Source organism: Elgaria multicarinata, chromosome 3 (assembly GCF_023053635.1).
Source record: "Elgaria multicarinata webbii isolate HBS135686 ecotype San Diego chromosome 3, rElgMul1.1.pri, whole genome shotgun sequence".
Lineage (NCBI taxonomy): Eukaryota > Metazoa > Chordata > Lepidosauria > Squamata > Anguidae > Elgaria > Elgaria multicarinata.
Genome location: NC_086173.1, coordinates 174,655,358 through 174,667,601, shown reverse-complemented (window position 1 = coordinate 174,667,601; position 12,244 = coordinate 174,655,358). Strand labels below are relative to the sequence as shown.

The 12,244-nt window shown below is 51.2% G+C and overlaps 1 protein-coding gene across 2 annotated transcripts in view; it reads left to right on the top strand.

Moving 5' to 3' along the window:
- LOC134396450 (rano class II histocompatibility antigen, A beta chain-like) overlaps positions 1-12,244 on the top strand; it is a 44,345-nt gene that overhangs the window by 18,797 nt on the left and 13,304 nt on the right. Inside the window, exons 1-4 of one of the 2 annotated variants that reach the window (XM_063122953.1) lie at positions 3,512-3,642; positions 6,366-6,647; positions 8,490-8,771; positions 9,280-9,393. In XM_063122953.1, coding sequence (XP_062979023.1) covers positions 3,555-3,642; positions 6,366-6,647; positions 8,490-8,771; positions 9,280-9,393 — 766 coding nt within the window. In that variant the 5' untranslated portion in view covers positions 3,512-3,554. Of the gene's footprint in view, positions 1-3,511; positions 3,643-6,365; positions 6,648-8,489; positions 8,772-9,279; positions 9,394-12,244 lie in introns of those variants that run through there. The other variant, XM_063122952.1, reaches the window with a different exon arrangement.

The window sequence follows — 12,244 nt, the reverse complement described above, 5'->3', positions numbered from 1 at the left end:
GCTGCCACGTTTTAGGAGAGGGGCAGCAGGCGGGTCTAGGAGAACGTGAGCAGGGCCAGGATCCCGGGGCCAGGTTTGGAGGGGCCGCAGATCCCAGGGAGGAGGGTGGGGGAAGCAGGTGGCGTCCATCCCTTGGGCGCGCTGACCGATGAGACGCACTCCCTCCGCCTCCCAGGGAAAGGCCAAAAACGCTGCTGCCTCCCCCTGGACCCAGGAGTCCTGCCTTTCCCCGCCCCCTCCCTCCCTCTGCTGCTTCCCCATCATGGACAGCCCCCTCTGGAACGGACTGAAGAGAGAACTTGCGGGAGGGAAGGGGGGTTAGGGGCTGAAGTCCAGCCCCCAATGGACCCTCCTCCTCCTCCTCCTCCTCCTCCTCCCAGTTCCACGAGGGTTTGGTGGGCAGTGTCCACCCGTGGGCAGAGTGGGGGTCTTGGGTCCTTCACAGGGGGGCAGCGGGTGGGGGGCTTTGAGGTCTGGCTCAGCACCGGCCCTGCAAGCTGCGTCTGGGGGTCTTCGCACGCAACACTGAGGAGGACCACATAAAACCGCATGGTGCGTTTCAGCTCATTTGCGCAAACCTCCCCGACTCTCTCGGGCGCCACTTGGGGAGCAACAGGGGCTGCTGAGTGCCCTGACAGAGGGGGGAGGGGAAGGGGAAGGGGGGCGACGGCAGCTGGCTGACGAGCACGAACCCCGAGAATCATTGCTCCTACCAGGAGCCACGCAAAGGGGCTTGTGAAGGAAGTGCAGGGTCCACCTGTCCTCCCTGCAAGGTAGGCTCGAGGGCCAAACACCGTCAACACCCACCTCCCTACTCCACCAGTCAATGCAGCTGATGACTAGCCGATGAAGAAAGGAACAACACCAGATTTAAGGGCTAAAGCAATTTATTAAAACTTCCCAGGCAAGGCTTTAGCCAGAGTCCATTACATACTTTAGAGGCGGGGGGGTGGGGGGAAGGAATCATGGAATCATAGAATAGCAGAGTTGGAAGGGGCCTCCTAAGGTCATCGAGTCCAACCCCCTGCTCAATGCAGGAATCCACCCTAAAGCATCCCTGACAGATGGTTCTCCAGCTGCCTCTTGAAGGCCTCTAGTGTGGGAGAGCCCACAACCTCACCAGGCAACTGATTCCATTGTCGTACTGCTCTAACAGTCAGGAAGTTTTTCCTGATGTCCAGCTGGAATCTGGCTTCCTTTAACTTGAGCCCGTTATTCCGTGTCCTGCACTCTGAGGGGATCGAGAAGAGACCCTGGCCCTCCTCTGTGTTTGTATGATTTTATCTGCTGCCCTCAGATGCTAGTGACACAGGGCAGGATATAAATATTTATTTATTTATTTATTTGTTTATTTATTGCATTTATATATATCACCCCATAGCCAAACCTCTCTGGGCGGTTTACAAATGTTTAAAACAGTAAACATTAAAAACAAATATACAAAGTTTAAAAACATAAAAAGCATAGAAACAACAGTATCTTATAAGAACAGTTATTCTGGGGTTCGTTAAAAACAACGAAGAAAATTCAGCTCATGTTGTTAAATGCTGTTAAATGCCTGGGAGAAGAAAAATGTAGCCTAAAGGTGTTTTTTGGGGTGTGTGTGTTATTTTTTAATTAAATGTTTTAATAAATAAATAAAGGTAGTCTAAAGGTTTTTTGGGGGCTGCCAATTCATGTGGTTTGAAGGTTTCTATTCTGTCAGGGATGCTTTAGGGTGGATTCCTGCATTGAGCAGGGGGTTGGACTCGATGGCCTTGTAGGCCCCTTCCAACTCTGCTATTCTATGATTCTATGAGTCCAGAGACAGCTTCTGTGTCCAGAGAGCTGGAAGTGAATTGGGGGCTGGGTCCGTAGGCCTAGTGACCTGTGTGTGTGTGTGTGTGTACGTGTGTGTGTCTTGAGCGGTAGAGGCCATTCTAGCACGTTAGGACTCTACCACCTCATCCTCACCTCATTCTGCAGCAGGTGCAGATCCAGATTCAGGGATACTGGCCGAGCTGAAGGGTCAAATATTTTAAGCTCGGACTAGTCAGAATTTGTGCATGTGGGGGGTTGGAGGAGGCTGGCCTTGGGTCTCAGCCCCTCTGGAAATGTGAGACACGAGAGTGAGAAGGGCCATCAGTGGTTACTAGCCCTGATGGCTCTGTGCTATCTCCAGGATCTGAGGCAGCAAGCCTGTGTGCACCCGTTGCTGGGGAACATGGGCGGGGTGTGTGTGCTGTTGCTCCCCTTTCATGCGTTGTGGTTGGCCCCTGTGTGTGAAGATGGCCCCACTTTGGCCTGCTCCAGCCTCAGGGCTCTCCTGATGTTCTTGTTTCTTCACACTTATGAGCCCCTCTGAGGGGTCCTCAGGTTGACACCCAGCAGAATCAGCAGCCCCAGACCCAGGCGGAGGGGCCCAGCGAAGACCCCCTCGGCCACCTCAATTTTAGCGCCCTCAAGGACAGTCGTGGGACCTACACAGATGTGATCTGGGGCCAGGAGGAGACTCTGGAGGCAGCGGGACGGGAGGTGCCCAATTTAGCCCAGTTCCGACCCCAACCCTGGGTTGGTGATTGTTGCTCTGGAAAACCCCGGACACACTCAGCCAATGGGAAAGGGCCCTTTGTGCTGACCAGGCAGTTGCTTGGTGGAAGAGTCCCAGAGATGCGCCCGAGGAGGAGACAGACACAGAGATGCGCCCAGCCACGGTCCATTGGAGGGAGCCGAGAGAGACCCTTCAGAGCGAGGCAGGGGGGCTCCTGCCTCCAGAAGTCCGACCCCTCCTCCAGCTGCTGCCCCTCTTGCATTCTGGGGAGGGGGGGGCTGCCTCGACACTGTGTCCTGCACAGCATCGTGAACAGTGCAAATAACGCACGGATGTTCGACCCTCGGGAGAGCCATGCCCAGGAGGCCCAAGTGAGGCTCCTCCCTCTCTGGGCAACGCCCCCTCCTGACTGGGCACCCCACCATCCCCAGGAGACCCCCCTCCCCCACAGAGGCTTTCCTGGAAGTGGCCAGAGGGAGCCACCCCTAAGTGCAAGGAGGACTCAGGTGTGTTTGCTGAGCCTGGCAAAGGAAGTTCCAGCCTGGCCAGTGAGAGGAGACCCACAACTCCCAGCCCACCTCCATCCAGGTGAGGAGGGCGCATCTCCTGGCTGCTTTCTCCCAAAGCCCATCACGGATTCTAAAGTAGGCTGAAGCCTCCTCTCTGGAACCCCGCCCCAGCGAAGGGGGAAGTGGGGGGTCCTTCATTTACCCCCACGCCCCACCCCGACACACACACACACACCGTTGTACACCCACAGATTCCTCTGCCTTCTTTTGCAGCCCAAACCTATCTTCTCAACCGGGACAAACCAGGGGACCTTCTGCCCGGAGACTGATGACGCTGCTGGAAGGAGAATTCTCACTGGTGCTTCTCTGTGCCCGGGCAGAGCTGCGTCTCCGAGACTTCGCAGAAACAGCGGCGCGTCCCACCCCGACCCTCATGAACGGCAGGCAAAAGAAGTTTCCCTTCTCGGGCTAAGAAGCAGGTTTCCGTCCCTCCCGGTCCTTGTGGGGCAGCAGCCATGGGGCCTGCTCTCGTTCTCCCGTTGCTGCTGCTGCTGGGACCCTCTTTGGTGCCTGGAAGTGGAGGAGGGAAGAAGCCCCCTCCAGGTGAGGAGCAGGTGAGGGAGGGGGAGGGGGCTTGGAGGGAGAGACCCCCTTGCGCCCCTCACCAGTCCACGGAGGCGCTGACTAAGCCTCCCCTGTGGAGAGGAAAGGGGCAAGAGGGATCCAGGGAGCGTCGAAGACCCAGGGAGGGGAGGGAGAGGAAGCGAAGCCCCCCCTCGCCAGGACACTTACCCAACCACCAACCCTTCTGCCCTGCACCTTCCCCTCCTTCAACAGGGACACTGGAGTGTTTTCCACTCCCAAGGAGGGAAGGTAGAGAAAGGGAAACTTGGGCAGGGCAAAGCGCGACTCTGGGGGAAGAGAGGTGTGTGTGTGGGGGTGTCTGAAATGTCCCCCCCTGGGAGGCTGTCCTGGCTGGATCAGGCACAGACAGGTCTGTCTCGGTTCCCCTCTTTCGCCAAGCTCACGAGGCCATGGCCAGCCGCCTCTTCCTCCTCCTCCTCCTCCTCCTCCTCTTCGCTTTTATTGCCTTCCGGAGCTGCGCAACAGGCAGACGTTCAACAGAGGAAGCGTCCCTCCTCTCTGCGTCTCTCGGTCCTGGAAAAAAGTGTAGCTGATGAAGGCAGAGGAGCCTGCGGAGACAGACACCCGGGGGGGGGGGGTTGGTAGCGTATAGAACCAGCCCTTCCCAGCATTTCTTTTTTTAAAAAAAACACATTTTAATAGCTCCACCTGGCCATTTCTGGCATCGGGGCGCTTTGCACTAACGCATCAAACAATTTCCATTAAAACCCCTCCAACCCACATCATCTGTCCTGCCTTGCAGGCTCCCCCCTTCGCGGCCTCCTCTTGAGGAAGGATCCCCTGAAGTAGGGGGGGTGCTCTAACGTCCCCTCTCACCCCCTGCCTGCACTGACAGCAGCCAATGGCCCTTCTCAGAAGAGCCCTTCCACAGCCAAGGGATCAGGCAGAAGTCCAACCTGGACCCACATTCCCAGTGGTTGGTTCAACATCCGTAGCCAGAATGCACAGTCTTCACCTGTGGAACACCTGTCTGCCATACAGATATTAAAGGCGGAAGAGCCCTTCCAGGAAAGTGATGGTGGCCTCAAGAACCCTCCTCCCTTTCACTGTCCTAATTCCAAGCTCCCCCTCCCCCTTTCTCCCCTATTCCCAACGTGGGCAGAGTTCAGAGTGGGGGAGTCACGGCTTGGAAGAGGGGACTGTGGCGTTACACCCCACAAGTCAATTCCAAATGTATGTCTGCAATTTGTAAGTCTGTGGTTTTTAGAATGTTGGCCTGAGTGGGCGGAGTCAGAATGTCTTGGGAGGGGGAGGAGTGATATATAAGGGAAGGACGGAGGGGATGGAGAGTTCTTTCAGTAGAGTCTGTAGTGCTCTCTGTATTTATGGTATTAATGGTTCTGGGAAATTTGAGAGTCATTGTAGTGCGTGGTGTCTTTAGTTTAGAGTGTGGTGTGCACGTAGTGGAAGTATATTAATCAATACTGATAATAAAGAAAGTTCAAGAGTGATTGTGTGAGAAAAAGGAAAGCGCGAATGTGAGAGTGACCGGATTGTATGGAAGGTTTCAAAAAGGTTTTTAAATGTTGTTATTTGAAACAAAGCTTATGAACTTTTAAAAATAAATTTTGATTGTTTGTTTTAAAACTACCACAAAAATCCCACGTGTCTGTGTGGCGTTTATCATCTTAAGTTTACACATTCAGCACCCACTCTGACAATCATTCACCTCAGCAGATATAACTCACAGCGCATTATTATATTTATTAAAATCCATTCTCCATTTTAAACCCCTTTCTCCACATAGTTTGGAGGAAGGTGGGTTTTATCCCTTGCCTCAGGCGTATCAAGCGGTGGTGCTTGGCTTGAGCAGGGAGCAGCCTCGGCCGGGTCTGGTGTTCAGAGCCTGTGTCGCCCCATAAGAAGTGGTGGCAGACGTGAGGTCTGGTGTTCAGAGCCTGTGTCGTGGCAGGGACCCCCCCTGCAGAGTCTTCTGGGGCTGTCATGGGAAGGCTCGGCTTAAAACCCCCATTCCCCACTCCACTGCCACCTCCCCTGCTGACTTAGATGGGGTGGTGTCAAAGGTTGGAGGGTAGGCCGAGGGAGTAGCTAACAACAACTCTGCAGTGTTGCCCAGTGCTGTTTTTCCTTACATGGCAGGTTGGATAAGAGAGTAATGCAGGACAGCCCTGCAGTGTAGGCCACTGTTGTTCTGCACCCCTTACAGGAGGGAGGGGCCTTTGGCTAGGAGAGAGGTGTGTGTCAGTCTACAGCTGACAGACTTAGCTGTGGCTTCCCTCATTGGCTGAAGGCCCTGAAAGGCGGGGCCAGCCCCTTTTCTCCACCAACGATTGGGCAGGAGGGTGGCTGCCTGTGTATTGTGCCCCGTTGTCTCTGGTTCCGTGAGGACTAGAGGCTTGAGTTTTAAACAAACAAACAAACAATAAAAAGCAGGCAGTCTGCCAGAATGGTTGAAACTGGGTGAATCCTGGGCAACAGGGCAACCGTGTCCGGGGCTGTCCTCTTCCTGTGCTGCAGCCTGAGCCCCCCTCCCCGTTTTTCCTATCTGAAACCCCCATCTCTGGTCTCCCACAGAGGGGCTGAGCCCCTCATCCGCATCCCGTCTTTGGAACGAAGCTTTCGTGCCCTGCTCCGTATCGCCACCCCTGGGGGACCGAGAGACGAGGCAGCCGTGTCCGTTTCTCTGTGTCACCCCCCTCCTTATCCTCCCCCTCCTGCAGCCCCCCATTTCCTGCTCCAGGTGAAGTGGGAGTGCCGCTACAGCAACGGGACCGGGCAGCCGCAGGTGCGCTTCCTCGCCAGGGAGGTCTACGGGCGGCGGAATTTCGCGCACTTCGACAGTGACGTGGGCGAGTGTGTGGCCGACGCCGAGTGGGCAGAGCAGGACGTCCAGCAATGGAACCGCGACAAGGACCACCTGCGGGGCTGGAGGGCCCAGGTGGAGGTCTTCTGCCGCCACAACTACGACAACATCTTCGGGCCTTTTTCCCACCGGCGGCGGGGTGAGTCCACTGGGGGTGGGGGGTCCTGCCCAGGGGGAAGCGGGCAAGTGGGGCAGAGGGAGGAGGAGAGGGGGCGTCAGTTCTAAGCGCCGAAGGTGCGTGTCTGGGGGCTGCAGAAAAGACCCCCCTCTTAGACCCCCCCAGCTGTCCTGTTCACTACGCAAAAGACCCTCTCCCCCCTCCACTCTGCCCCTCCCTGCCCTGCAGCGCACTCCTGCTTAGGCATTGATGATTAACGTCACTCATTGGTTATTCATATTCATTGGTAATTTCCCTGCTTATTAGCATTGATGATTAACCCCCCCCTCCCCAAGCCCCTGCACAGCCATTGAAAACGAGAAGGAAAAAGGACGTTGAAAACTCCACGAAGTAGGAAAGGCCAAAATTCCAGAGATGCATCTCCACCGCTCCCAACTTTTCTCAAAGTTAGGAGTGGGGGAGGGGGAGAAATCGTAGTTCTTTTGGGGGAGGGGGGCATTGCATAGTTTGGGAGCCCCACGGGAGGAAGCCGCGCCCCCCCGACACACACCTGCCTAGCCTTCTGCATTCAAGATGCTCTTTTAATAGTTCAACAATTGATTTGATCATCAATAAAGGGAAAGGAAATGTTTAATTGTTATTTATTTATTTAAAACATTTATATCCTGCCCTCTATCACCAAGATCTCAGGGCAGCATACAGATAAAAACATACCATATAAAACCATAAATATACACAGTGAAAAAACAAATTAAACCATGATCCAATATGTATAGAAATACGCATTCATATTTATTTATATTTACTCAGAATGAGAATAACTTTTATTATTTTTTATTATTATTTATTTATATAGCACCATCAATGTACATGGTGCTGTACAACTTCCAAATTAATTGTAATAATAATAAGAATAATAATTAATTGTAATTATTTATTTATTTATTTATTTATTTGATTTCTTACCCGCCTCTTCCTTTGGATCAAGGCAGGAAACAACATTAATACAAACGCTACAATATAAATCAAATGCAGAAAACTAATTAAAAGAGCATATAAAACCAATACAATATTAAAATAACAGTCAGAGCATCTTAAAATTCCTAGGTTTAAAATTCATCCTGCCAGAAGAGACTAGCCTTTATAGCTGTCTTAAACTCGGAGAGAGTATTAAGTTGATGAATCTCCCCCGTCAGGCAGGCCCACAGTCTGGGAGCAGCAGAAGAGAAGGTCCCCTGCGTAACCCTTTTCACTGTGGGTGATGAGCTTAAAACAGCATTTTCTTTTTAGATATTATCCTTTTTTTAATATCAGTTACACAGAATTCATTGTGAACCTGCTTCTTTCTTTGTGTATCTATTCTTTAATGCTATTTTTTACTAATTCACCTGTCCACACGTTTAATCATTAAGCATTTTCACTTGTAATTCAGTGAGCATTTCATAACAAGACTTCCTTTTCTTGCTTTGAAGGAGGTGAGTTAAGAATTTCTCCAGAGAAGCCCTAGGAATTCCGATACAGCAAAAACCGCTGTAGTCTTATGATCTGTGGGAATCTCACTTGCCAAAAGTGATGAGGCCTGATAGATACCTGCAGCCTCCCTGTTACAGGTGCAGCATCCCTCCGAAGAAGGCCAGGTGCTGTGGGGGGTGGGGGTGGGGGTGGGAGCTAGACAAAAGGACTGTGAGCTCCCTGCCCTATTTGTGGACCCCCCAGGAGGGCGTCTGTCTGACTGTAGATTAGAAGAGATTGCTGGCGTCTGTCTGCCCAGGAAACCCTCCTTCATTTTCTGGATCTCTCTCAGCCCCTCCTTTTCCCCTCCCTCCTCGTGTCTCTCACACATCCTTCTTATTTTCCCTCCAGTTCAGCCCTCCGTCTCCATCTCCCCCACCAAGGAAGACCCCCTGTCCCCCCACACCCTCCTGCTCTGCACTGCAGCCAGTTTCTATCCCCTGGAGATTGAGATCCAGTGGCTGAAGAACGGGCAGGAGCAGAAGGAAGGGGTCTTTTACGGGGAGGAGCTCCGGAACGGGGACTGGACCTACCAGACCCAGGTGATGCTGGAGACGAAGCCGGAACACGGAGACGTCTACACCTGCCAAGTGGAGCACGCCAGCCTGGAGGCCCCCATCACCATCCAGTGGGGTAGGAGCCTCCCTTCCCTTCCTTCCTTCCTTCCCCATGGAACAGAGAGAGAAAGACTTACTTCTGAGTAAGCACATGTAGAACTGACTTGGAATAGTGTGGTCACTCAGAAGCTTTTTTTTAAAGTCTAAAACAGCAAACTGTAAAGGTGTCCTCTGCAGCCCCAAACTTACTTCTGAGGTCTTGCTTCTGTTTACTCATATTCCGCCCCAGTAATGGACCGACTGTACTTGACTTCCAGTTTAGTGCACCAGTTTGCAAGTGGGAATTCAGAAAGAACCCTGGGAATTATAACGCCATCCTCCATTCCCCTGGGGCAGGGGGCTTCATGGGAAGGCAGCCTTTCACTCTGGAGACTGAGGAGAGGTCAGCAGTGGGGGCTGAAAAAGACCCTCCCTGGGTGTAACGCATGGAACGGATCCTCCCTTCGACACCTGGAGGCTGAGAGGCCAAACCGGGCCCTGATCCTCCTGCTCACGTGGGGCTCCTGGTCTCTCTCCTCCCACAGAGCCACTGAGGTCGGACTCTGCCAGGAGCAAAGTGTGGACGGGGGCCGTGGGGGCCGTGCTGGGCGTGGTCTTTGTGGCCGTGGGACTCTCCCTCTACCGGAAGAAGAAGAAAGGTAATGGGGTGTCCGTGTGTGTGTCATTGACACTAAGCCATGCTGGTCACACATCTGGAGGCCCCTCCCCTAAATTCTCATGCTGCTAGTTGCGCACATCCTTCGCCTGTTCTCAGGGGTCGTTGTTGCAAGCATGACAGCCGAGGAAGGATGTGAAGAGCCTTGAATGGTCCAAAGCCCTGTGGAAATGGGAGGTGTCATTACTGCCTGTCCGGACTGTCTGTGGCTCTCCGGAGTCTTGGGCCGGGAGGGAAGGATTACCTCCCCCATCACTTACCAGTCCCTGGGCTTCTTCCCTCCCTGGAGATGCTGGGATTGAACCCGGGCGGACGGACCTCCTGCAGGCACAGCAGGGGCAGAAACACTGTGCTGTGGTCCCCTTCCTTCCCCAAATTCATAGTTGCCCAGACGCCACGCAGGTGTACAGGGGAGTCGTTGACCACTGGAAGGGGTGTGTGCTTGTGCTTCACTGCCATCCCATCCATTGGCAGACAGGGGGTTCAGGGGGTTCAGCTGAACCTCCTAATCCGCCGCCGTTGCCATGTTTGCCCTGCCTACGCCACAGCAGAGGCTGCAAAGGCCATTTCAGGAAGCCCAGAAATGAGGGCCTCTCTAGGCACTTCCAGGGCTTGTCTGCACTTCTTCTGGGTCGTCGCTATGGCTGAGCAGCCTGAATCACTGAGCAGCAGTGCCTTGACAGGCCTCTCCAGGCTCTCCCTGGGCTCCTAGTGGCTTTCTGCCCTTCTTTCCTTCTCTCCACAAATGCCAATAACTTGACCAGGAGAAGCAAGGATAAACCATCTGCCTTTATTTTACATTTTTTTACTATCCTGTAGTAAACATGTAATATTAATGATTTTTTAAAATTAATAATCCTCTGAAACCTGTTCATGATTTAGCTTCTCTCAATTTGTTAATAAATTCCAATATACTTTCCATTTTTATAACTTGATATTTTGTGTTGCATCATTTAGAAGAAATAAAGAACGATCAATGAAGGGCAGGGATGTGAACATTTTATTTTAATGTTTCAGTTCAATAGGAGTCCTTTTTAAATTTAACTAAGAGGAACGAAGAGTTAACAAACGTAAGGAATCCTTTTGCTTTGTTTCATCTATCCATTGATGTTGGTTCATTAAAAAAATCTGTTGCATTTGCAGTTTCATTTCATTTCATTTTTGTTTAAAATGCATGTAAGTTCATAGTCAGTGTGGTGTAGTGGCTGAAGTGTTGGACTGGGAGTCAGGAGATCCAGGTTCTAGTCCCCACTCAGCCATGGAAACTCACTGGGTGACTTTGGGCCAGTCACAGACTCTCAGCCCAACCTACCTCACAGGGTTGTTGTTGTGAGGATAAAGTGGAGAGGAGGATTATGCATGCCACCTTGGGTTCCTCAGAAGAAAGAAGGTGGTATATAAATGTAATAAATAATAATAAAAATAGTCTTTCTAGGCTGTCAGAAGGTAGAACTCATGAATGAAACATTTTATATTATGACATAATCCATGATACAGTCTTTCCCCAACCTGGTTGGATTTGTTGGATTCCAACTCCCATCATGGGAGTTGTAGTCCAACAGATTTTGAAGGCCACAGTTAGTGGAAGGTTGCAATAGTACATTTGTTGCTGTCATGTGCTTGATTGATTTTCAGTTTCAGTGTTTTTATGTTTCATTGTAAACTGCCCTAGGAACTTTCCTGTAGGGTGCGTGAACCTTTCCAGAGGAGTAACTGTCTTAATCAGTTGTAGCTTCCAAATTTCTACTGTGAAACACTCCCTACCCTCCACGCACCAGGAGTTAATTCTGGCAGTTCACAATAAATGGTAATACTTGCTGTTGAATTCTAAGGAGGTTATAGGTTATCTCTTAGGAACAGAGAATGCTGTGGTCAGGTGTAAATTAATTTTCTAGGATGCTACAGTAATTTTTTCTTGTAACAGAAACTTTCTAATTGGAGCTCTTTAGGAAAAAAAATACTGAAAACTGGACAGATATTTTCTTTTCATGATCCCATCTCTCTTCTTGCTTTAATTCCTTTCTGGGTTTTTTGGAGGGACACTGGCAAGTTTGCAATGTTTAGGAGAAAATCACATTTTATTCCTGTAGTCATGCCGGTGTGATAAGTTAAAGGCACAATCTTCTGCATATTTAGACGAGAAAAAGTCCCACAACTCCCAGAATCCCCTAGCATAGCTGGCTAGAGAATACTGGGAGTTTTAGGGCTTTTTTCTGTCTAAACATGCATAGGATTTACCTTGAGTGAGTTTAGAATGGGAAACTCTGCACATATATGGAAACATGAAAAAAATGAACAGGGTTGCCATTATTATTATATTATTATTGCTGTAGCATCAGAAATGTAGCAGCTGTGCAATGTGGAAGTGAAATGATGCATTTTAAGATATAAAAAAGGGACTGTAAGACCATTACATCCAGCATCCAAAATTGCTTAACAGTACCATTGTAAGCTGGTGCCTGTCAGGGCAGAGAGGTGCCCACCAGTCCAACACTGCATTTTGCCGTTGTAGGCAGGGAGGCTGCTTGCAAGGGGTGAGCAGGTACCCTGGCTGCTGACATGTTCAATAGAGTGCCAGAGGTCTTCCTCACCTGTCGCTTCTTCCAAGCTAGCTCAGGTTTTGCTGCCCAAAAGGGATTTGAGCACTGATGTTTGGACTAGAGGGCAAGGTAATATGTGAGTGCATAGTGTAGCTTGGCTTGGCTTGTTTGAGTGTGTCTGGGTCTCCTCGGTTCTAACAGCATCTTTCTGGAGTGCACCTGCTAGTTGCATGATCCATGAGGCCAGGCTCTGGTGAGTGCATAGTCCTCCTTGACAGAAGGGGTTTGCACTTG